Below are 27609 nucleotides of genomic sequence, written 5' to 3'. Positions count from 1 at the left end.
CTGCCTTCCTATTAGCAGCTACTGTTAAATGACAAACTGTTTCGCAACTATTTACACATCTAAAACTAGGAAATAAAAAAAAAACAACATAAAACGTTTTAAGGTGTTCGGTAGGGTTTTTTAAAGACCCATTTAAAGTGTTTGGTCGCTAGGGGAAGGGACATGCGAAAATGACCTTCCCTCACCGACCAACCTGTTTTCAGGGCACAGTGGAGATTCAACACCGATTTGACAATAGTAATGTCTAAATATAGATCCCAGGAGGCAGTTTTAAGCCACTCAATATATTTCTACTGTTAGAAGAGTTACATTCGGCTTATTTGTCAGTCAAGACGGATGACGTGCAACCCGTAAGACAAGAAACATTTTCATCTTACCTGAACAAAAGTTGTCAATTTGAGTGAGTTTTCGCTACAACTTGCTATTTTGACAGTTTGTTGTGGTGGAACAGTCTTCGTAAATGATGTAATCGGATTATTACAACTAAAGTCATTCAATTCAATACGTAACAAAACAAGAACTCTCCATTTGGTCGGTCGGTGAAATGATCGGTAAGGGAAGGGACGACTCTTATGTTTGTAATCATACTTTTTAGTAGATTTGTAAAATCACATAAGGAATTTTAATAGAAATTTTGTCAGGAAGATTTTTTTTTAAAACTCACCGTAGTAGATTCTTTAGGTTTTGGTACCCCAAGGAGTTCGTAAGCATACAAACTCTCCTCAAGAACTCTGTCATAACTCACACTACATGGGACTATCATAATGTCTGGAATCTGGGATTTGAAATAAGGCTCTAAAGCAGCCGATAGCATGCCTGGAAAAAGGAGATGGGTAGATATTTGAAGTCATTTTAAGCATCAAACAATGTGCAAATTATTCGCAAATAAAATAAAAGAGCATGGCAAATCAAGTATATGTCCTTTTGGAATAAAATGCTGGCCAACTAACTTCGCAGTGTTTGTGTGTGTTGAACCCATGACCTCAAGAAGTCAGGTAGAGCGGCTCAAGATAGTCAGAGTTTGAAACCACTTTTTTTTGGAGTGGTGGATAGCTCATATGGAAGAGTTATGCTCTTGGAGTTGTCGTACGAGTGAGGTCATGGGTTTGAGCCCCCATCGCCGCAGCAAAATTTTAATTCTCTATTGTCTTCTGGCACTTTCCTACTCCCTTTATTTCTTGTTAATAATGTTTAGGGCAACTTGGATTTCCAATATTGTGCTAATAAGAAGTCATCTGATTCTACTTGTATCTACATGATGGTGCTTGTTAGTATCTTCAGACATGAAATATTCTGTGCTAAGTAATGAACAAAAATGAATATAAAAGATTTGAAAAATAACAAAATTCCAAACACGAAACATTTAAGGCCAAAGACTTCTGTCGTCTGTCTGGATTTTAAGTGATGTATTAATGTTCTTATTGGGTTTTTTTTTTGGCTGAAGAAGGGTTTTGAGCCCGAAACATTCCATGTTTAGTATTTTGTTATTTTTCTCGCTGCTGTATTCCTTTTTATTCATTATTTTTATCAGTCCAGAGCGTCTTAGTCTCACTCAATATTCTAATCAATGTTGTGTTATGTATTTTTGTCGACTAAGTGCCACTGCTCGAATCTATCACCTCTTTCTTAATAATCTTTTACAAAACATTCCTGATTATTGTAACAATGAATTTTCATGGCGTGCCTCATCTTTTTGTAAAATAAATGGGAGAAAACTTCTGCTCTGTTTTGTTTGTTAAGTTGTTTTTTTGCTGTTGTTTGTTTGGGGTGGGGAGGGGTGTTGGATATATTTCAGATCGTTAAGTGGCTTTTAGTTTACTTTTTTTACTTTTGTCAAATTGTATAGCATTTTGATCATGATTATTGTGTAGAGCCATAAATGTATAACTATTCTGATTTATCTGCATGATAAATTCTCAATTTGTTAATACCAAAGTGCCAGATTGTATATATAAATAAATGGGCTTTATCAATGCATTATAGAACTTGAGTTATTCAATTGATTTAATTTAGTAATTTCGTATCAAATCTAGTTTCTGCAATATAAAGGTAGACAATAATAGTTGTTATTTACCTAGTTTTGGAGGATAAGATTTGGATGTGCGACTCCTTGTGCCTTCAACATAGAACTCGATAGCTGAGTCACCATTGAGCAACTGCGTCTGAACATATTCTGTGAAAACTGCCCAGTACAGCTGATCATCACCAAAATTCCTTCGAATGTAGAAAGCCCCACAATTCCTCAACACCCACCCAAAAAATTTCATTCCCATGAAGTCTGAGGAGACAAACATATCGAACTTAGTCAGGTGTAGGTACATTTTAATTTATGTTCTCTCATCAATAATAAGAAGCACATATGTTGTGCGGCTATGTGGTCTTGTGGTATGACACTAGCTTTCGGTTTGGAAGTTCCTGGGTTAGAGTCTTGCTTGGCGCATAGTTGAGTCCCTGGAAAAGGCTCTTTACTCACATTCTCTCACCGTACTCATGTGTAAAATGAGTACCTGGCTTTTAACAGCGTCATCTCTTTCGAGGAAAATTGCAATATCACCTAACAGGCGTCATGCCACATTCTTCATGTTATGTGTTGCTGTTTGTCAGGGACCCTTTGTAAAGCGCTTTGAGCATGTTTAGTGGATATTGCGCTAGATAAAAGCTCATTTTTTTTTTTTTTTTTTTAAGTCACAAAATAAATTCATTTCAAGAATAAATTTACACGATTGCTGCCTATTGTTTCAAAACGGAAAACCAGATAAAGTAATAAACCAAGTGTTACTTGAATTAAAAACGTTTCTGATTCTTAAGCAATTATATTTATTGTCTTCATAAAAAAAAACCCAAACTTCATATCTTTTACTATAAAATCAGACCAACCTACAGTTGTAAGGCCAACATGACCACCAACGTGATCCAATTTTTATTCAATGACTTATCACCATTTGAAACTATGCCAGATAAATTCAGAAAGTAAAGGCCAAGAGAAAGAAGGAAATTGACGCCACTCAGCTCTTTGTTATTGTTTTTAGTCAGCCATTATTATGAGTAGTTCTCACTAAATACTAAATTGTATTCATCAGACTATGAATTTTTAAACTACTTGCATAGCATCAATATCTATCCATGCCCGTTAATATCTAAAAAAAAAAAGAAAAAAAAAAAGGAAAATTTGACAGTGAAGTTGTTTTTATGAGATCCCTATAGATAGAATGAAGTTGACATCACTCAGGTCTTTATTATTGTTTATTTGCCATCCGCGTTTATGAGTAATTCTCACTAAACTATATTAACCAGACTATAAACGTTTAAGGTTACACATAATTTTGTGTGTTGGTCCGTTATATTTCCGGATGGCAATGTTGTGAGTTTATTTTAGCCAAGTGCACACTATCTACAGCAATATCCAGTTAAAAAGGAAGTCCTATGCCTACCCATGGCGGCAAGAATGCAGGGCAAGGTGATTTCATAGTGGAAGAAGATATAGGACATGAGCAGGAAGTCCATGTAACTTCTGTGTGTTGGCATCAACAGGATGGGGTATTCTGTGGCAAGGTCTCTCACCTGGTCAAGATAAAACAAAACAAAAAAAACAAACAAAGATAATGTATTATAAGGGGTCCAAATCTTAAATTCTCTGTATTCACAAAAGTTAAGGGTAACTGGAGAAAAATTAGGAGTGAAATAATACTCGAGTACTTATTCTATCAACATGGTTGAAAGGTGGAGTGGAGTGGAGGGGAGGGGGGGGGGGGGGGGGGGGGGCTGGGGATGGGAGGAGAAGAGAGAGATATGATTTTTAAATATTTTTTTTTCTCATATCAGAATTCACCAAACAAAAAAATCCTGTCAATAAGGTTACACCCCCCCCCCCCACCCTTTCCCCAATCTAAATTCATCACCCTTTCCCCAATCCAATTTCATCATGTGTAGCAATACAGTTTTAACAATGCAGCAGTCCATTATATAGCATTGTCAAACTGTAGTCAAGATGAAGCAAAATAAATTCAGTTCAAGAATGAATTTATACGAATGCTGCCTATTGTTTCAAAACGGAAAACCAGATAAAGTGATAAACCAAGTGTTACTTGAATTAAAAACTTTTCTGATTCTTAAGCAATTATATTTATTGTCTTCATAAAAAAACCCAAACTTCATATCTTTTACTATAAATTCACACCAACCTACAGTCGTAAGACAGATTGATTACCAACGTGATCCAATTTTTATTCAATGACGAATCACCATCTGAAACTATGCCAGAAAAATTCGGAAAGTAAAGGCCAAGAGATAGAAGGAAATTGACACCACTCAGCTCTTTGTTATTGTTTTTAGTCAGCCATTATCATGAGTAGTTCTCACTAAATTGTATTCATCAGACTTTTTAAGTTATGAATTTTTAAACTAAATGCATAGCATCAATATCTGTCCATGCCCATTAAAATCTAAAAAAAAACAAAACAAAAAAACCCAAAAAAATTTTTAATGGAAAATTTGACAGTGAATCATAATCTAGAATCTGTGCTGATTTTAAAAAATAAAGAATTGTTATTATTTCCACCTTGGTTTATTTTAATAAAGATATTTAATAAAAATGAGACATTTAAAATTCAATGAACCCTCTTTATCCCTGAGTATCAAATTTCTTTATCAATTAGTTATCACCTTTCATAATGAACAGGAATTTCAATTTTCTTTGTCAATTAGATCTTAACTTACATAGTTAAAGTCATTTTATCTCCACACTTGAACTTGTTAATCATGTCATGCAACAAGGTCAATGGACACTTCAGAATGTACACGCTTGATATTATCAGTGATCAGTGACATGTGCGCTGACCTCTCTTCTCTCTCAGCCAAACAGTGGATAGGTGTTATATCAATTGGATAACAGATCTGGCTTCCAAAAAAGCTGTGATATTTTCATTCTCGTTTTTCATATTCTCCATAGCCTTTATTTCCCATCAATATTGATATGTCTCGCTCCACACTTTTTCTGAATTTATCAGTAAAATGCTTTGTAAAAATGCCACAAATATGAAAACGTCTCACCTCAACCCAACCGAATTGCAAAGTAAATGCAGCGATATGAAAACACCATTCCCTCTATTTTATTGAAAAATAAAAATAAAAATGAAAGATTTCTCTCTATCATTCCTTGTTTCAGGCCATATATTCTCAAAAAGTTTGTTTTATTTTGCATTACAACTTTGTTTTTCTCTATTCCAGATGTTTTTGATATTTAAGTTTCACATCAAAATCTCCTTTTAATTTTGTAAATGACTTGCGATTAAGATTTCAAAGGTAATGGAAACAAACAAGAGGAAGAATCAATTTATGTGTCAGTTCATGGAAGTATCCAGGTTTTTTTGTCGCATTAAACTGAATTAGCAATTGCTTACAATACTCTGGGAAGGATGCTTGTTTATCGCAATGTACTTTCTGCCAGATCATCCAGACCCAGCTACCATATTACTACTGCATGGACAAAGGGGCCAGAGGGGAAAAAATACACCAAAAAAAAAACCCCACAAAACAAAACAATTTTGACTGATACTCAGGACTGATGTTGGCTGAGTTGAGTGCTTTACCATTTCACCTAATTATTACAGCAATCAAAGCACGAAAAAATACCAAACAATTCTATTTCTTTACATTTCATAAATAATTCTTTTCTTCAACAAATAAACTAATTAGGAGCAAAATAATTTCACGCGATATCTCTACCTTTTGTATACCCTCAGCATTAACATAGATCCTCCTATAGAGAGCCTTCAGGGATTTGACCAGGGCAACAGCGAGCATACGGATGGCCTCCATTCTCTTGGTATGAGCCATGACTTCCAAGATCTGGGCTGCTTCCTCCTCCACTTCATTTCTGGGAAGTTTGGTGTCCTGGCATGTCTGTGGTCATTGAGAGATTAGATGAGCGGCTGTTTGTTGGTTTTTAAGGGTTCTATGGCGCTTGCAACACATTTAGGTTATATCAGCGCCAGTAAAAAGGAAGAAAATGGGATAGCAAATAGTTCTAGAATTACAATTAAAGCACCCAAGAATAAGCATGACAAAGGGGATTTGGTTCATATAGAGAACAGGAGTAGATTCCAAGACACACGATCAGTGTACTTAGTTTGAGATCACTAAATGTCTCATCCAGACACAAGCACAGGTGTCCGCCAAGAGGAACACACTCAATTGTTTACAACTCATATGTAAAAGGAAAATAATACAGTGCATAACCGAGAGATGATTTACAAGGAAAAAAAATATCATCTCCCAAAACTAACTATACATTTGACTTCTTCCCACCCCAGCCAGGGTATCAGGCCAGGGTCATGAAAAAACCAAGTAATCTCATTCCAAGACAAAGACAGAAAGCATATTGGAAAACAGATATAAGAGGATAGAAGACAGTATGTACCTCCCTGCCCACTATGGGAGGTCAGGAAGATTAGATGAGAGGTTACTTCATTTATAATATAATCATTCTTTGGGTTGCATAAGAAATTTAGTTGATATTTCATTAGAATCTTTATTCTTTCAAAGGACTAAGTGAGTCTTTCTAAATTACTGCTATATTTTTATTTGAAATTATCATGGATTTTTAAAAGAAGTAGTCCTTCACAGCCATAAGGCCCATAGAGCCAGAATTTACTGCGCTTTCTATAGTTTAAATGGACAATAGCAATTGCTTGCTATCGTTGGATAGGATGTTAGTCTATCACAAAATACTTTCCACCAGATCTAACAGAGTTAGCTACCCAATCACTGCTGAATGGACAAGGGGACAGAGAAAATAATCTCGGATCAATCTTGGTTCCCTTGCATATGAAGCGAGTGTTTTACCAACTGAGCTTTCAGGACCCCCTTCTTCTTAAATGGGGAGCATGTTTTCTTTCTTTGTTTTTTAATGCTATAAGCGCCTAGAGCCTATTAAAACCGGGGTAAGATGCTATACAAATGTTATTTATTGTCACTTTACCTATCTTTTCATTATCAAAATAAATCATTGATCTGAACACACCTCCAGAAGAAAAAGGGAAATCCATTGCCATTTCCAAAACACAATGATTAAGGATTATATCATGGATACGGAAGAGCACAACAATAATAAAATAGGGAAGGAATATGACACAGATGGGATTGTAGAGGCAACTTCACTTGCAAGAAAATTAAGAAAACCTGTAAAAATTAGGCCATTCAATTTTCTTTGTGATTTCATACATCTGTCCTCTTTATCTTTTTCTTAAATTAAAAAATGGATATGTGTGATGATGACTGGAAAAAAAACATGCCGCGTAGTAAAAGGATTCGAAACTCTGAATTAAAGCAAGAGTGCAGACAAATCCTTCGTGGGTAAAAAAAACTAATCCTTCAAAGCCATGAGTTTATCTGGTTCATATATCGAGAGATAGACAATATAGCAATTGCTTGATACCCTTTGGATAGGACGCTAGTCTATTGCAAAGTACTTTTCACCAGATTTAACAGACTCATCTACCCAATCACTGCTGGGTGGGGACAAGGGGTCAGAAAAATATCTTGACCTCACCTGGGATCGATCTCAGTCCTTTTTGCATGTGAAGTCAATGCTCTACCAACTCAGAAATTTTCCTGAGTAAAACACAGTTAAATATCCAAAATATGTTGATGAGGGACAAAGTTACAGGTATTTCAGTAGACCAAAACCCTTATTATTTTACAGGTATTAGTGCACATATCAAATGTCATTGCGACATCAGAAACCTTTTGTCAGACCCTCACAAATATAGTTGTCTACAGAAATAGTACTTTTTTGTGCTGCTGATTATAACTGAAGAAAAGTTTTTAAATCCAAGAGAATGTGAGAGGATGTGTAATGTCTGTACCTGTTCAATGGCATATTGGACCCTGTCGCTCTCAAGAACGTGTCTCTTAATTGCCGAAGCTGATCGAGGGTTGTGCCGTCTGAATTTGGGAATGTCCAACTTTTTCAAGCAGTAAAGTATGTCACTGCTTTTCCGTCTGTCATCAAGAATGTCCTCAAAGACGTCTTTCTGTTTTCCAGATACCAATTTGGAGTCATCTGAAATATCGAAATGCCATGAAGAATTCAACCATGCGGCTATTTGGTCTAGTGGTATGACACTCACTTTCGGATCTGAAGGCCCTGGGTTCAAGCCTCGTGCTCAGCGCATAGTTGAGTCCTTGGAAAAGGCTCTTTACTCATATTCTCTCACCGTACTCAGGTGTAAAATGAGTACTTGGTCGTTAACAGCGTTGTCTTGGTAGCGAAAAAATTGTAATGTCGCCTAACAGGCGTCATGTCCCGTCGACATGTTAAATGTTGCTGTTGACCAGGGACCCCTTGTAAAGGGCTTTGAGCACATTTAGTGGATATTGCACTATATAAAAGCTCATTTTTATTTATTTTTTTAACCATGAAGTCCAATTTTTAAAATAAAAGCAGTCCTTCATAGCCTTAAGACCCATGTAGCATGAAATAGACAATATCAATTGTTCGCTACACTTTGGATAGGATGCTAGTCTATATCGCAAAGTACTTTCCGCCAGATCTAATTTTTCTGTTGGGTGGAACGGGGGCGAGGAAAAAAATCTTGACTGCACCCGGGATCGATCTTAATCCTTTTGCACGTAAAGCAAGTGCTCTGCCAACTGAGCTATCAGAAACCCCCATCCCAATTTTTATAATAGCTGTCTTATAATAATAATAATAAAAATAATAATAATAATAATAATAATAATAATAATAATAATAATAATAATAATAATAATAATAAAATAATAATAACAATGATAATAACAATAATAATGCTTAATTTCTATAGCGCCCCTTTCCATCGAAAGGGCTCAAAAACCCTTATACAAAGACCAAATTTTTTTAAAAATATAATAAATAGCCTGCACAAGCGATAATGTATATCAATCAACAGAATGACTCACAGAAAAACTGAGAGGAAGTACTCTTTCATAGAGAGAGAGAGATGACAAGTCTTTTACAGTTTTTTTTTTTTTCAAGGATATGAAAAACCCCAATTAGTTTCTGTACCAACTTACCTGGACCTACGAATAATAGCGGTAGATTCTATACATATGTTTGTTGAATTTTAACTGAACTATCTGGTTTATCAGTTGCTAAAATGCTTAATAAAAGTACTGATTGTAGTCAGTTTCACATTATACCAGTTAAAGCAAAATTAGGGGATAATAACAATGTTTTGCATCTAAAAATATTTTTTTTAAATAAAAAAATCTATTGATATGATAAAAAGTCAGGACTCAACAAAAGTTACCGTTACAAACTAATTTAATTCAATAGTTTCCAATATATATATATTATTCCAGGGAAACAACATAAGATGGCTTCAGAAAATATAAAAAATAACATTGAACAATTTTAAAAAGACTTTATTTTCATTCATTTCCTCTAGAAAGTTGGTTTCGAGCAAATTGAAGTGGAAAAAACGAAAAGGTAAAATTGTATCAATTTAATTGGCTGTATAGATCAGAAGTAAAAACTGCTTGCTACTTAACATAAACATAATATAACGGCTATCAATTATCACAAAAAATGAATGACCAAATCAAAACAAAGCCAAACCACTAAGGTGAATGTGACGATTGTCAGTTCAATGACAGACAAGTGCTCTTATCTTTTCAGTCGATAAAACGATTGTCATCATGTACCAGTTTCCCTATTCAGCATAAATTTCAAAGAGAAACCAAATCAGCTCTCACGTAACAGAACCCCATTGATCATTATAGAAAGTTAAGTAAGTATAAAATCTCAATTTGTTAAAACCATAACAATGGACTCATTTTTTATTCCTGTCTTCATAATGCTGCCTTCAGCTGTACATTGAGAGAAGACATTTCTGATCATCCGCTATTAAAACACATTGAGTTCTTTTATTTAAAAAAACAAACAAAACAACAACAACAAAATATGAGGGCATTTATTTAGAGCAATATCCACTTAACGTGCTCAAAGCCTTTGCAAGGCCTCTAACCAACAGCAAAATATAGGATAAGACATGATACCTGCTAGGCGATATTATAATTTTTTCAGACAGAGATAAACTGTTAATGGCCAGGTACTCATTTTACACCTGAGTATAGTGAGAGAATGTGAGTAAAGAGCCTTTTCCAATGACTAAACTATGCGCCGCTCAGAGTAGGACTTGAACCTTGGACCTTCCAATGCAAAGATGAGTGCCAAGACCAAATTGCTGCACAATAACAGTATCTATTTTTCAATCTAGAGTACAATGACTTATATATCAGTACTTATAACTTATCATGAAAGTTAAATGTTTTATTCTTGGAACCTGCTCACTGTATAATAATACAACACAATGCATAATTTTTAATTTTTTATTTAAATTTAAAAAAAAGATGTATGAATGAAGGGCAGTGCAAAACCACGTATGGGTGAATAGAATGGTATATGTAGACCAAAAAATAATTAATTAAAAAAAAACAACAACAAACCCTAATACTTAATAAAGTGCACTTTGGAAATGCCCAGGCATATTTTCAATTATTTTGATAGTCAGAATTGCCGATATTATTGTCAAAACATTTAACTACCAAAATTGCTTTTTATGTCACTTGCATCAGAAATGATGGTATCAGTTTTTTTGTTGTTTTGTTATTTTTTGTTTTTTTTTTGTCTTTAAAGAAAAACAAAACAAAAATTCAATCCCAAAGCTCTTTAAAACCGAAATAAATATTTTTTACAAGGTTGATTTTTGACTTAAAATATACAGATTGTATAGATTCTATAATAAAGGACAGCCATAGATATAATCTTATTGACACTTCAAAAATTCAGTCATGAATAGGGTGGGTTAGGAACGGTACAGAGTAATATTTTCTTACAAAGTCAAGCAATGCCAATCATGAGTGATCAGATGAGTGACACAACTTTTGCTTCCTTGTGAAAAGCACTTTACACAAATTACTCCACTCAACTCAATTGTGAATTAATACCAAACTATTAAAAAAAAAAGGCCTAACAAGAAAAAACAAAACAAAAACAAAAACAAAAAATAAGAATAGTTAGCTTTTATTGTTTGAAATGGAAATTGGGCTCCACATGTGGCCTATTGTGGGAATAAATTATCAAGTAGATTTTGCAATGACAGTCGACGGTAATGAGCCGGCTAAACGTTTATGTTTAGCTTTTCCATTTCTATATGTGATAGAATTTCTGCAGAAAAAAATATAACATAATCAATACATACACTTGTGTGTGCAAGCACACACACACACACACAAGCACACAGATACACACACACACACAGACACACACACACAGACACACACACACACACAACATGCACGCTCACATGCCCACTCACAAGAAAATATTATAATCTCAATGTGAAAGACAATTAAAGAAAAAGAAACAAATAAAAAAGATGAGAAATAAATGAATGACAAATAAACCAATCCCCCAAAACAATAGAGGACTGCAAAAAAAACATTAAAAAGAAAAAAAAAAAGGAAGAAAAAAAAAGAAGGAAAAAGAAAAAGAAAAAAAAAGAAGGATAAAAAAAGATGGAAAAAAAAGGGGAAAAAAGAAGAAAAGAAGGGAAAAAAAAGAAAGAAAAGAAGAAAAAAAAAAGTCATAATATTGTGTTTTAAAAGGCATTATAATGCTGAGTGAAATGAAAAATCATCATTATAGAAGAAAAAAAGATTTCATCATTTTTGTGTTTACGAACAAGTTCAAGTTTGTAGAAGGGTGGACATGTTTAACAAATTCAACCACTCAGATTTATTTGTTTGTTTGTTTGTTTGTAATAGAAGCAAATTCCTAGAATGATATAAATTGTAATTAAATTATCATTTCTCTTTTTCAAATGAAATCTTTTGATGGCAAATATTTTCTTTTTTATTTCTCTTATTTTCAAACCACGTTAAATGCAGCAACGATTGTCCTGAAGATATCAATGAACATTGCTGTATAAAGATAAAATTTCCGATCACAACTTTAGAAAAAAAAAAAATAAAAAACCATTCAGACCATTACAATTGCCTACACATGTCTTATTATGAGAAAAATTTCAGGGAGATTATATCATTTGCATTATTTGGTGCATTTAAATGTACATCATAATGCGGTCCTCCCCCATCAGAACCACAGACGGCCCGAGTAGATATAATAGTTTGTCTTGGCGTCTCAACCTCTAATCAGATAGTCACAACTGCCTTCAACCATAGGATAAGATATTAGATTATCGCAAAATAATGTTTACCAAAGCAAATATACCCAGCACATATAAATTATTAATTATTATTCTTTAGATGATAATCTTTTCTTTTTTTGCGACAGAGACAGTACCTTTCTATTCGTGATCATAGAAAAACAAAACTCAACCCTGAAAATGAAACCTAATTTGAATAATCAAACAATGCTACGGTCAGCGACTTGTAATCAAGAATTTGCATGTGTTTGTAATTATATAATCATTATAAGATATTATACATAAAAGGATGTTCCATAGATATTATGATATGCTGATGGCAAGCACCAGTGAGCAATTTGATTGGAGCTAGGCTCTATTGTAAACGAAGCTTTATTAAAGTGTGAGTGTGTGTTTATGTATGTGTGATTTTGCACTTTTTGTTCCATGCATGTCTGTTTGCATATATTACGAGATCTATGTTGTAACTAAATGAAAAATTGCCTTTATGGACAATAAAGATATTATTATTATTATTATTATTATTATTATTATTATTATTATTATTATTATATTATCAATATTTTTATTGTTATTGTTATTATTATTATTATTATTATTACATTATTATTATTATTATTATTATTATTATTATATAAAATTATATTATATTATTATCATTATTAATATAATATAAAATTATATTATATTATTATCATTATTATTATAATATAAAATTATATTATCATTATTATCATAATATAAAATTATATTGTATTATTATCATTATTATTATAATAAAAATTATATTATATCATTATCATTTTTATTATAATATAAAATTATAATATTATCATTATTATTATTATTATTATTATTATTATTATTATTATTATTATTATTATTATATTATTATTATTATTATTATTATAACTTATATTATTATATTATATTATATAAAATTATAGTATTATCATTATATTATATAAAAATTATAGTATTATATTATATTATTATAAATTATATTAATGTTATTATTTATCATTATTCATAATATAAATTAATTGTTATTATTATTATTAATATTATTAATTATGACGATAATGATGATGATGATGATGATGATGATGATGATGATTATTATTATCATTATCTAAAGATGGGCCCTAGGTATACACGATATAACTTTCTTTGAAGGACACCAAATGTAAGACAATACAGGAACTTTGTGAATGTGATGTAATAATAATAAAAGCTATAAAGAATTATTTTGATCCCATAATATTTGAAAGCGATGAATAATGTGTTGAGGAAGATAACATGACATCAGGCAGTGGTATGAAAATTCTTAAAATGTCAAATTAAAAATGATGAACATGCACGTTCAATTCAATAAGATGAGATGGATGGAATAAATATTTTTAATAAAGGTGATGGAAATGTGATGCAAGAGCATCTCTACCTGAATTTTGACCAGCTGTATCGGAATAAAAAAAAAAAAAGGAACAAAATGAAAATAATTTTCCGCTTTCTAGTTTTACACGACTTTGCTTTCTTATAGAGATCTACTATGAACCAACCTTGAGTTCACAGACAACTAAATCAATTACACAATTCAGAAATATAACTCATTAGATCACTCTGCTTTTGCACTGCCTAATTGGATTCAATAGTCTGATGTCACGTCGCCCAGCAGCAGTGGCCATCGTGGTTCTAAACAAAGCAGGGGCGAGAATGACTGGTCACTAAAAAGGAGGAAATTTTTCAGCGCTTAGATCAGAACCATCCATGCAAAAATAACCTATAAATTTTAATTTCATTAAAAGTTATTGTGATGCAATCCAAAATGTGTCTCCCAGCAATTTCTGACATCACTCGGAGGAATTTCAAAAACTGAAAGTGTAATTATAACATGGTGGTTGTAGAAATGGTAGTGGTAGGGATAATGATGTGGTGGTGGTTGTAGTAGTTGTGGTAAGGATGACGATGTGATGATGGTTGTAGTAGTAGTGGTAGTCGCCACATACATCTCCCGTATTCACAGATTCACTAATGCCCACATCCCATTGTTTCAAGTTGACCAAAGATGCCAACTTAAAATTTGGTTCACGTAAATTTCAGAAACAATTCTGAACAATTTCAATGCTTAAACAGGAATTTCTGCAAACAAAATATAATCTATTGAGATCTATAACATCCTAATACCCCTTGTTTCAAATCAAGTAAAGTTCCAAAACCAATTTATGACGTATAAAATATTATAATGAATAGTAGGTATGGTGGTAATAATGATATGATGGTGGCTGTTGTAGTGGTGGCAGTAATGATAATGTATGTGGTTGTGGTGGTTGCAGAAGTGGTGGTGGTGATGTTGTGTTGGAGGAGGTTGTAGTAGTGGTGGTAAGGATGTGATAGTGATTGTTGTTTTAACGGTGATAGTGTTGTGATGATGTCGTAGTGGTGGTGGCAATGATGATGATGATGTGGTGGAAGTGGTTGTAGTAATGGTGGTGCTTCATGAAATGATGGTGTGGCGATGGTGGTGGTTGTAGTAGTAGTGGCAGTGATGATGATGATGATGATGATGATGATGGTGGTGATGATAGTGGTGATGATAAGGTGTATACTTGAACGTGAAAAGAGAGAATGATGGCTGATGTGAAAAGGATATGATCCACTTTATGGATTTAGGTTTGTCTGACAGAAGGAAAGATAGTGTGTGTTTGTATGTGTGTGCGTGTGTTTTGTTTGTTTGTTTTTAAGGGTTTATGGCGCTTGCAACACATTAAGGTCATATCAGCGCCAGTAAAAAGGAAGAAAATGGGATAGTAAAAAGTTCTAGAATTACAATTAAAGCACCCAAGAAAAAGTAAGACACAGGGGAATGGAACAAAAAGGATCAGATGTAGATTCCAAGAGCATACCACCAATGTACTTAGTTTGAGATCACCTATAAGTCTCATCCGGGCACAAAGCGGAATACACTCAAATGCTTACATTATACATTCAAAATAACAAATATAATAATACATAACAGAGAGATGATTTACAAGGAAAAAAATATAATCTCCCAAAACAATAACTGTGCATTTGACTGTTTCCCTTCCAGTTAGGACTCTGGCCAGGGCCAGGAAAAAAACAAGTAATCTCATTCCAAGACAAAGACAGAAAGCATGTTGGAAAACAGATATAAGGGGATAGAAGACATAGTATGTACCCCCTTGCCCACTATGGGAGGTCAGGAACCCCACCCAGGTGTGTGTGTGTGTGAGAGAGAGAGAGAGAGAGAGAGAGAGAGAGAGAGAGAGAGAGAGAGAGGGAGGGAGGGAGGGAGAGAGAGACAGACAACAGACTGCTCAAAGTGAATATAGTAATAGGTACAGAGAGATTAAAGTGAAAAACTAACTGAGGTTAAAAGTACTGAGTGAACTTTATTGTTAGGTGTGCATGTGCTTTATTTGTTAATCGTAAATATTAAGTTAACGTATGTTTCATGTTGGCAATTGCCAGGAAAATAACATTTTAATTGAATCCTCGGTGTGTGTGTGTGTGTGTGTGTGTGTATCATCGTTAAGTACATGAAGATGAAAATTGAAAACTTATTGAGGCTAAAGAACTGGGTGCACTTTCTGATTTGTGTGTGTGTGTGTGTGTGTTTATCATTGTTAAGTACACGACGATGAAAAGTGAAAACTTATCGAGGCTAAAGAACTGGGTGCACTTTACTGATTTGTGTGTGTGTGTGTGTGTGTGAGAGAGAGAGAGAGAGAGAGAGAGAGAGAGAGAGAAGAGAGAGAGAAGAGAGAGTAAAGTAGATGTAAAGTGATGAGTACAGAAAAATTAAAGTGAAAAAATAACGAGACTTAAGAACTGAGGGAACTTTATTGATTTTTGTGTGCACATGTATATGTTTGTAGGTCATTTCAGCAGCACTTGAAATACATGTGGGGCTGTAAAAAAATATATATTTAAGTAAGATCAAAAGAACCGGAGAAAAAGTGACCGGTTCAAATAAGGCTCACAAACGGACGCCAAGATCAAACTATCAATGTAGTTAGTTTGAGGTCACCTAAAACTCTCACCAAGACACAAGCACAGAATCCTTATGAGAGAAATACAAAATTTAGAACAACAAATCTAACGTCACACAAAAGAGAGATGACATACGAGGACAAACATATCATCTCCCAAAAACGACTATACATTTACTTGTTTCCCTCCGTGCCAATGAATCCGGCCAGGAAAATGATCAAGCCAAGACAAAGGCAGAAAAGCAACTCTGATCCATGCAAGTCAAAAGATCCCACCAGGAAGATGATGTGATAGTGGTGCTTGCACTAGAGGTGGTACTGATTACAATGAGGGCAATGATGATGTGGTTGTGGAGATGGTGTTACTGATGATGATGTGATAGTTGCTGTCGTAGTGGTGGTAGTTGTGGTAGAGATGGTGATGATGTCATGATGGTTCAGGGGTGAGAATGACTTTAAAATTTACTGAGATGCAATCAATAAAAATGTGTCTCGCAATAATTTCTGACACCACTTGGATGAATTTCAAAAGTTGAGAGTGTAATTACAACATATTGTAGTAGTAGTAAGAAAAGATGGCGGTAAGGATGATGATGTGATGGTGGTTGTAGTAGGGTCGTGATAGGGATGATGATATGGTGGTTGTAGCTGTAGAGGTGTTGGGAATGATGGTGTGGTGGTGGTTGTAATAGTTGTGGTAGGGATGATGTGGGGTGGTTGTAGTAGTGATAGTTGGGATGATGTGGTGGTGGAGGATGTATTTGTATTGGTAGTAGGAATGATGATGTGGTGGTGGTTGTTGTAGTAGTGGTGGTAGGGATGATGATGTTATGGTAGTTGTAGTAGTAGTGGTTGTAGCTGTAGTGGTGGTGGTGGTAGGGATGATGATGTGGTGGTGGTGGTTGTAGGTAGTAGTAGTGGTGGTAGGGATGACGATGTGATGGTGGTTGTAGCAGTAATGGTGATAGGAAGGATGATGTGATGGTTGTTGTAGTACAGGTGGTGGTTGTAAAAGTAGTGGTGATAGGGATGTTGATGTAATGGTTGTGGTGAGCGGAGATAAACCACCATCTAGGCGGAAATCCGCCTTTAGGCGGAAGATTCTCAGCCCTGCAAAGAAAATCTGTACTTTTTATTCTTCATGCTGGTTAGAACTTTTCATATGTCTTGTGATCAGAATGTGTAAAAGTCAAAACATGATCAGATTAATATTTTTTTTCCTCTGGATACGCTTTTATGCTCGTCTGAGAAATATTTCATACGGGCGTCTGCCATTTCCAATAGTTTAGAGCCAGTTACTAAGTTATCATGCGTCATTACGAGGAAAGTGACGTTACGACTGTTGAAGCGTATTATCATTAATATCTGAGGACTTCCTATTCTTTCATAATTGTTCAATGGCAATGTGATTTACGAAGTTTAAATATCAGGATTCTGGTGTCACCTGTATCATTAATTCTTTTATTTACTTATGGCATAAAATCCAATGGTATACAATCTTTTCCTGTTCCTGTCTTGCACCAATTCTATTTTTTCATCAATAGCAACAATTTTTTTTTTTTAAACCAGTGCAGTCGGTGTTCCTTGTCCACTTATTCCTCATTTTCACAGATTACTCATATTCGTACTATTCATATATATCTGAAAATTTACAAATTTCCTTATTTTCCTTCAAAGTATTCCTCATTTGTGACCATTCGCCTCAAAACGGTATTAAGTCGGAATTTTCAATTTTGAATTTTTTGTACCATATCAAAGCTTATTTTATGCCTTAAAATTTGATGCCAAATTTATAAAATTCTGATTATTCATTGCCGAGATATGGCGGATTGAAGTAGGGAGAGTGTAAAAACCAGGTTTTGAGGAAATCGACTTTGAAGTTGAGGCACCTTCTTCACGCAGTCGAATCAATAGGCTCCTTATGTACAGGCAATGAAAATTTAACGAGAGAAATAAAATTTGGCATAAGCTTAGAACATACATTTAATAATACTAACACAATTTTTTGCAATAATCCAATCGTTACTTTTGTAGTTATTTTTTATTATGTAAGATGCCCTTGAATTATAAAATCACCAATAAATGCCTGCAACGTTATGAAATTATTAACTTGTTGACAGGTTTTTGACATTTAATTAAACAATCAATGAAATAAGAATTGTTAATATGACATTTTTGTTTTACTTAATATAGGAAATACGATTTCAAACTGTCAAAAGTTACAGAATAGTTAATAATTTCAGTACCGTTTGAAACAATGTGAAGCCAGGTGGACAGAAAGAGAAATATAAAGAAAAGGATGAGAGAGCACTGAAAAGAAATTCGCACGCACGCACACACACACACACACATACACACGAGAGAGAGAGAGAGAGAGAGAGAGAGAGAGAGAGAGAGAGAGAGAGAGAGAGAGAGAGAGAGAGAGAGAGAGAGAGAGAGAGAGAGAGAGAGAGAGAGAGAGAGCGTGCGCAATTGAGCTAGATATAAAGAAAGGATAGGAGGGAAGGTGGAGCAAAGAATTGGTAGGGATAGTTATAGAAAAGACCTTTGTTTCATAAGAAGTCAAAGTCAATCAATTGGAAACATATTGACCAATGAGATTGCATTTGCAAGAAATTGGACTGGCCAACTGTTTTATTACACTGTTTCCATTATGAGTCAGCTGAATGCTTGGGGAGGAAAGGGCGGAGCTTATTTTGTAATGACCAGCATGAAATTATGTAATTGAATCTTCTTATTTGAGCTGCATCCCCCCCCCCCCCCAGTTGTTTAGGACATGTCACTAATTCTCATCAAGCCTAGTGGTCAATAGTCAGCTATTTAATTCTCCTCCCCTTTTTCTTAGGGTTCCCATACATTGTGGAATGTTTTAACCCCCCCCCCCCCCCTCCCAACACACAAACCCCTTCCATAATTCGATGAAATGACACATCTCTCACTTTCTCTCCCCCTTCACACTATATTTTTCTTTATCAAAAATATCTCTTTCGCTCTCTGTATCTGACTTTCTCTCTCTCTCTCTCTCTCTCTCTCTCTCTCTCTCATTTTCATAAATCTATCTATCTATGTCTCTCTGTCAGTTTAACTATCCATACATTTATCGCTTTCATTTTTTGTTAGTATTTTCATCGGCAGTTCATTAATTTTGGAAGGCTTTGTTTACTTTTCTGCTTTTTATCTTAAAGATGTTTATCATAGGCAATCTCTGTAAGTCGAAGAAACTGTTGTTCCTAACAAAGTAATTTAAATAACGTTAAGACTTAGCTCGTGCTAAAATTTCATTAATAAAGAAAAATAGGTACTTCGCCTCATTATACAATGCAGTTAGACAAAGAAATATGAATATGTGGTGTGTATCAAAATGCGAAAACACACACACACACATACATACACACACACACACTAAGCATGCACGCGTTGACACACCAAGCCGACCTTTGCCCGGGCACCTCAATGGCCAATAGGCGCATGTGATCAGTTTCGACCAATCAGAATCTCTTATTTGTAAGGTTGTTAGGGAAAATGCTAGTCTTGGTTACAGTTTTTAAAGTTCATTATTGGCTGAACCATGTAACTGCCGATTTAGCCATGCATTCTCTGAGATAGATAAAGACACGCCCTTTAGTGTGATATCTTACACGCTATTGGTCGGAGGAAAAGATTCACAGTATAATTAGGCTTTGAAATGGTGGCTATCTGAGAGAAAGGCAACTCTCATTTTAAAAGCGTAACTGATAGCTGTATTTTAAAACTTGAAATTACACAACTTATCGCAAAAATGTATGTTGAATTATTATATTTTTATGTAGAAAAATGATTGTAGTTTCTGAAACAACCAAAAACTGAAATTTGATAATTTTGACCATTTTGACTTAAAAACCGATTTTCTTCGTTTTCCAAATCCCGACTTAATACCGCCTTGAGGTGTAGGGTCACATTTCTCTTGTCTTAAATATTTTGTCCAAGCAAGGACGAGGTAAATGTGTTGAATTGTATAACATCCCAAATCCTGATAACCCAACAACTCTCAACCCATGATCAAGCAACTCTGATATTTAATATAAATAAACGTTCCACTATCAATTCTGTCTGTATACATTAAAACAAAAAGGATAAACAGATCTAAATAAACAGTCTTGGATAATTTTAAAAAGCACAATTTCCCCAATCCACCCCCGTATATTTTCCTCATTATGTACAGAGGGAAAAAGGATAATATCGATCAGGTTGATCATATAAACCTGAAAAAGTGTGCATTCATCTTTTCAGTTTTGACAACTTAAATTTAAGTATGAAAATAAGTTATAAATACTCAACGGACATCAACAATTTCATAGATAATCTTCATTTTATTACAATTTTTCAGTCAACTATCGAATGTCGAGAAATACATACACAGTGGATTAAAATAGTCTTACTTTTCTTGCATACATTAATAAAAATATTGACTGTCCACAATTGAAATAAAGAGGGTGATGATTTAATTGAAAATAATATCTATAAATAAATATGTAAAGCTGGACCCTGGGACTAAAACAAATAAGGAATCAAGAAGAGAAGGATGGGAGGAGCATGACATCTTACAAATCACTATTAAAAATCAAATTAGATGTTAACAGGGCTGACATCCTCATTACAAGAAAAACTGCAGTATAGCTCAAAAAGAGTAAGATCTGGAGAAAAAAAGGGTACAATTTAAAAATGCAACTTTTCAGACATCTCAGTCCTTGTTATTGGGTAATTTTGGAAATAACTAATTTTTTTAGCAAACGTATGCGGGTGATAGATTACATAAACTTAAGGAAAACTTGATTTTTAAAAATCATTATAATTAAGCAATGCAAACAAACCTTAAACTTAGCAAAAATGACTCTTAAAATATGTTGTAGCAAGCATGGAGACTGCCAAGAACATATGTAAAAAGAATAAAAACTTTTAAACATTTATTTGCATCAAAATGTTAAGTCAAGAATTTATTCTCATGAAAAACACATATAATTTGAGAGAAAAAGTATATCATCTGAGAAAGGTGAGAAATAAAAGTAAATACTTATACTTATATATGCTTTTTTTATTTTATTTTATTTGGTGTGCAGTTGGCAGCCCTGTGCTAGACATCTTTTATCCATCCTATATACCACTATATCGTGAGTTTTCACCTTGATGCAATACAGAAGGGTATTTATAAAATCGCTGTGATTATTCCCAGACACCTGTCTGGGGATAATGAAAATTCGTTATTCCCAGACACATATTTGAAACTCCGCTCTTTTAAACAATTATCGACATTCCAGAATATGGAACGTTTCCAAATGCACATAGAAATATAAAATATCTATAAAAACATAAAATTAACCAACATCAAATCAGTTGTTACTACATATACACAACATGCGTCGACTTCAAAGTGGGTGTCATGGCCGAATGGTTTAGTCGTCTGCCCTGGAAGTTTTACCAGAATCGACGTTGTGGGTTCAAATCCTGGTTCCGCCACTTTTTTTTTTTTTTTTTAAATTCCGTCTTCATTTTACAGAGCGTTGCAAGGGAAAAATGTCCCATCCATCCTCCCCCCAACTCTTTTTTCTTTTGTTTTTTGAGCGAGTCTATTCTTTTCTCCTTTTTGTTTGGCCTTCTGTTCCGTTTATGAGCATGAATTTCTTAAAATTGTTTTTATTTTAAAAAAATTATTGTTAGTTTTTTTCTCCTCTATCTGGCCAATAGGTCGCTCTCTGAACATTTCTGTTTGTTTGCTTTTTAATTATTCTTTTTAGAAACTTTTTGAGATCGGAGTGGGGACGAATATGACAATTTGCTAGAAACTAGAAAAACAAGAGAAAAGAGAGAGAGAGGAGAGGAGAGAGAGGAGAGAGAGAAGAGAGAGAGAGAGAGAGAGAGAGAGAGAAAGCAAAAGAGAGAAAGCAAAAGAGAGAAAGAAAGAGAGAGAGAGAGAGAGAGAAAGTTAACTGAGCAGTCTACAGATAGCGCACAGTCCAAGAATAAGAATGAAGAGAGAAGAGAAGCTAAATTTGCTTTTCATCATTAGCCTACATTGGCCTGTAACTTGATACTTGAATTGTACACTGTGTACCGTGTTAACCGGCCTTCAGTTATCATCTTCTGAGAGTCAAATCTTCCATCAAAAAAAAAAAAAACATCCAAAAAACAGTCTTCCATCAACTTAATCTAGAGTTCAAAGGCAATATAATATAATCATAGTCATAGAGGTCAGATCGTCATTTTCATCAGAGAGGATGAATTGGTGGTGTCACTACACTGGATCCTCACTCGTCATCAGATTATCAGTATCTTCACAATAGAAATGGACAAGACTTGGTGGACAAAATAAGCATGTCAATTATCAATTGAAATTGTAAACTGAAACGGTGGCTATTTGTTATGAATTATGAGTTACCTTTCACAATCCAGGAGTTCCTTGATTGATCCGACATATCGAAAAAAATATTGATGATTCGTTATCTTTTAAATCTAAAATTTCAATTTTCAATACATCAATCACATTTTCCCTTGTAAGCAAAATTTGCTTTTTCAACATTAGCCTAGGTTGGCCTGTTACTTGACATTTGAACTGTGTACTGTGTAACCGGCCTTGACCATAACACACCGTTCGTTCACAACACACAATAAACTTTCATTGGCTGTCTTATATCGTACGTGATAATCTTCTGTGCTCGAAATATCATTTCCGTACCCTAACACTTTCGCTTTTGATTTCATCCGGAAAATGACGAGCTTCACAATCTCGATGAATTTATACCATTCGCAAACGGTTATGTGGTGGTAGGGACTCGGTGATTAATTAATAGCGCTGGTGGTTGGGACTCATTATGTTATAGCGCTGGTGGTTGCAGGCCTGTAAATCTTCCGTCTATTGTCGGATTTCCGACAGTACGATTTTGCTCTATTAATGCCAATATTAAAAAAATAATAAAAACAAATAGAGCAGTAAAGTTAGGTGCCCCAAACGTAAACAATAACAAGTTGCTTGTGATTTCCGTTAGGGACCGGAATAATTTACGCACAATATAGGTCTCCCAATTTTGTAGTTTGAGTTGTAGGCAATACACTTTCAGTATTGAAAATATGTTTACATAAAATCTAACAGTTGCAGAAATAATAATATAAGGCTAAATTATTATGAAAATCAGGCTCCGAATAATTCTCGTTTTGTTCACACCAGCGCAATAATTTGCTCTGGTCTAAAAATAGATAGACTGTAACTTTTGATAAATTTTAGAAAATTTTACCTTTTGTTCCATAAAATATCCATATCTAGACATTATTTGATGCATGATCGAGTATTTATGAATATGTGTTTCTTTTGCCACCTAACAGCCAAATTTTAAAGGTTATTTTTTTCTATTATTTACATTGGAACGTGAGCTGTCAAGACAGGAACATGTGGTTTGCCACGTGCTTCTCGACCTTTGTTTACGTTTGGGGCACCTAACTTTACTGCTCTATAGTAAAAATAAAATTCGTAACGTCAAAGAACAGAACCAATAAAAAAATAAAATAAAAGACTTTTATTTCGTTCCTCGGAAAAAAAAATGTTATTCCGTTTCAAGTGCCGACTTAAAAAACAAAAAAACAGAACAAAAAGAAACTTTTTATTTGTCGCATCAAAGACAAAACAAAACTTGCCGTCTATCAGTTAGCTATAATATTATCATGCCACCCTCTGCTAGACGTGAATGTATTCACTGCTTGGCTACTGTGCCACAGCCAGCGAGAAAGGGTGCGAAGTTCGCGCGAGTCGTCTTCACACACACACACACACACACACACACACACACACACACACACACCTAGTCAGTAAATAACGCACGCACAGAAATGTGTCGAACCGGACCGGAAGGTTTCTCTCTATTTTGCTACCGACACACATGCATATCTCCGGTTCTCCTTTTTCTCTATATTTTATTGGTTCCGTCCGGATGTGAAACGGAAAAAAAAATAATGCGAAATAATTATTTTTCTTCGAAATATATATTCTTCTTCGAAAGCTCTAACATGACAGCACCACCACCTCCTCCTCTTCTTCTTCTTCTTCTTCTTCTTCTTCTTCTTCTTCTTCTTCTTCTTCTTCTTCTTCTTCTTCTTCTTCTTCTTCTTCTTCTTCTTCTTCATAAGAATTAATCCAAATAAACGAAATAATCAGCGTAAACATTTCACACAAACAGGAGCGAAGATACACAACTTCCCGTGTCAAGCACGAGATACACATCCTTCAAAAGGGTAGGAATTGTTCTCTTCCTTTCATTTTACAACTAACTCAGACCTGGGCCCTCAAATAATTGGGATTTTTTTTGGTACCATAAAATAAGGACCTCGTTATAAATAAGCAGGGGAGAGTGACATGATTTGACTAGTCAATTGACGTGTGATATCTGTGTTGTGTCCATATTTTTGTCCTGTTGTGTCTATTTTCGCGTGTTCAAAAAGTTCCGACATTTTTTTCACCAACCATTTACAGGCCTGTGGTTGGGACTCAGTCATTGCAATCTAGAGAGCATTGGACTCAGTGTATGATAGCGATAGTGATAGTGCTGGCGGTTGGGACTCAGTGTATGATAGCGCGGATGGAAGGGACTCAGTATGTAGAAATTTGGAAATTTGACGAGAATAGTAAAATTTGCAGAGACATCAATTTTCAATTTGACTCATAGGAATTTCAGGCACCACTCGGAGGAATTTCAATGCCGAAAGAAGAATTTCCGCAAATACAAAAAAAAAAAAAAAAAGGGAATTTGGATGATATTTGATATCGTGTTTAAATATTGTATAGATCTAAATAGATAACTGATTAGAACTATATTATGATATATAAACACATTGCCAAATACAGCCCCCCAATTTCCTTGTTTCAAATGAAGTAAAGCTCCAAATCCTAATGGTAGTGATTGTAGTAATGGTGGTAGTGAGGATGATGTTGTGTTGGTGATTGTAGTAGTAGTAGTAGAAGTAGTAGTAGTAGTAGTAGTAGTAGTAGTAGTAGTAGTAGTAGTAGTAGTAGTAGTAGTAGTAGTAGTAGTAGTAGTAGTAGTAGTAGTAGTAGTGGTGGTGGTAGTAGTGATAGTGATAATGATGAGGTGGTGGTGGTGGTTATAGTTGTAGTAGTGGCTGTGGTTATAGTTGTAGTGATGATGTGGTGTGGGTGGTTGTAGTAATAGTAGTAATGATGTAGTGGTGCTGGTTGTAGCAGTAATGATGATGTGGTGGTGGTGGTTGTAGTAGTAGTGGTAATGATAATGATGCGGTGGTGGTGGTGGTTGTAGTAGTTGTGGTAATGATAATGATGTAGTGGTGGTGGTTGAAGTAGTAGTGGTAGTGATGATGTGGTGGCGGTGGTGGTGGTTGTAGTGTGTGTGTGTGTGTGTGTGTGTGTGTGTGAGAGAGAGAGAGAGAGAGAGAGAGAGAGAGAGGGAGAGAGAGAGAGAGTGCTAAAAGTGCATCTAGTGATAAGGAGAGCAACATGAACTTGAAAAACTATCGAGGCTAAAGTTTGAGGTTAAATTATTATTTGTCATTAGCTATTATTGGCAAGTACAGGAAGGAGAACATGGAAATTAATCCAGTCAGCGCAATTTATTGATTTGTGTACGTGAGTATGTGTGTGTTTGTGTGAAGAGGGGAGAGAGAGAGAGAGAGAGAGAGAGAGAGAGAGAGAGAGAGAGAGAGAGAGAGAGAGAGAGAGAGAGAGAGAGAGAGAGATTTGAGCTAAATTTGTTTGAAGGGTTTTTGCGGCGCTTGCAACACTGGTTGCAGTAGTATTGGTGGTGGTAGGGGTGGCGTTGTGGTGGTTGTTATAGTAGTTGCAGGAATTGTGATGTGATGGTGGTAGTAGTGATGATGATGTAATGGTGGTGGTAGTAGTAGTGGTCGTGATGAAAATGCGGTGGTGGTGGTTGTAGTGTGCGTGTGTGTGTGTGTGTATGTGTGTCTGTGTGTGTGTGTGAGAGAGAGAGAGAGAGAGTGCTAAAAGTGCATCTTGTGATAAGGAGAGCAACATGAACTTGAAAAACTAACGAGGCTAAAGTTTGAAGTTAAAGTATTTGTCATTAGCTATTATTGGCAAGTACAGAATGGAGAACATGAAAATTAATCCATGAGCGCAAGTTATTGGGGGGCGTGTGTGTGTGTGTGTGTGTGTGTGTGTGTGTGTGTGTGTGAGAGAGAGAGAGAGAGAGAGAGAGAGAGAGAGTGCTAAAAGTGCATCTAGTGATAAGGAGAGCAACATGAACTTGAAAAACTAACGAGGCTAAAGTTTGAGGTTAAAGTGTTTGTGATTAGCTATTAAATAATCCAAACGATTACGAAAAATAATCTAGATTAGAAAAAAAAAAATCATAATGTCCTGAGAACACGAATATCTAAAGAAACAGAGAAATGGAATCCTCATCCTCTTTCTCCTCCTGTTTTGGGTCTCCACCAAAATCTGAATCTGATGCTTTGGATGTGGTTTGTTTTTTGTGTACTGGCGTACACAGTTTTGGACAATTGTTGGATCATACTTTTTGTCAGAACAATATATTCGCAACTTTTGTTGGATATAATTATATCACTGCGGCATCTCAGAAGGGTCTCCCGTGAACTCAATTGCATTGGGTTCCTTGGTTTTGGTTTAATATATTGGTAAGCAAAGGAAACGTCATTTGTGACCCAAAGTCTCAAAACGGTATTATGTCAGGATGAACCAGATGATAAAAAGTCAAATTAACGTTACACTGAACAAAAATAGGAATGATTGGTATTTAGCATTCTAAAATATGGTATTCATTCTCCTCTATAAAGAGTATAAACTCAACGCACGTCTGATATTTCTGGCCACAAATTCAATTTCCAGCAATTTAATCATCCCGACTTAATACCATTTTGAGACGAGGGGTAACATTTGAACTAATACAGGATCGCCAACATGTGTGGTCAAGCACGTCCCTCGGTGCTTACTTTTGCCAAATCACAAAATGACTCGTTTTGCCTCACTTCTACTCAAAATTTTTCTGTTACCAACGAAAGTCCCTGTCTTTAAAAAGCTGAATGTTCTGCCGGCCCAATGCAAGAAACTCCCAATTTCCTGTCCTTTTCTTCAATCTTTGACATTGACTATATCAGAATGACACGAAAAAAAAAGGCGTTGACCTTTTTGCCTGATTCAACATGGCGGCAGGGTTAACCCTCTCCTGACCAACTATAGGAAAATCATCACATTCGTTACGATACAACCAACATTTTTCTTACTCAAATTTCTCTTGTACATCAATAAAATTTAAAGAAAATGAACAGTGTGTTGTAGAGAATGTTTTGCTAAAGAAACCATTAATCGCAAGAACTTAGTGTTTGAGTGATAAGAAATATATTTTTGTGTTAGT

At 34.8% G+C, this 27609-nt stretch overlaps 1 protein-coding gene across 1 annotated transcript in view; it reads right to left on the bottom strand.

Annotated features, from left to right (window-relative positions):
* LOC144966326 (dihydroxyacetone phosphate acyltransferase-like) overlaps positions 1-22859 on the bottom strand; it is a 33538-nt gene extending 10679 nt beyond the window's left edge. The window contains exons 1-6 of the mRNA XM_078902630.1: positions 22632-22859; positions 7866-8062; positions 5725-5901; positions 3432-3561; positions 2075-2278; positions 665-816 (exon numbers count right to left, since the gene is read on the bottom strand). Coding sequence (XP_078758756.1) covers positions 665-816; positions 2075-2278; positions 3432-3561; positions 5725-5901; positions 7866-8062; positions 22632-22668 — 897 coding nt within the window. The 5' untranslated portion in view covers positions 22669-22859. The remainder of the gene's footprint in view (positions 1-664; positions 817-2074; positions 2279-3431; positions 3562-5724; positions 5902-7865; positions 8063-22631) is intronic.
* Between the last annotated feature and the right edge of the window lie 4750 nt (positions 22860-27609).

Source organism: Berghia stephanieae, chromosome 1, assembly GCF_034508935.2.
Source record: "Berghia stephanieae isolate SIO BIC M18660-M18661 chromosome 1, UCSD_Bste_1.3, whole genome shotgun sequence".
In the NCBI taxonomy this organism is placed as follows: domain Eukaryota; kingdom Metazoa; phylum Mollusca; class Gastropoda; order Nudibranchia; family Aeolidiidae; genus Berghia; species Berghia stephanieae.
Note: the sequence above shows the minus strand (reverse complement) of the source record. Positions and strands in the feature narration are given on the sequence as shown.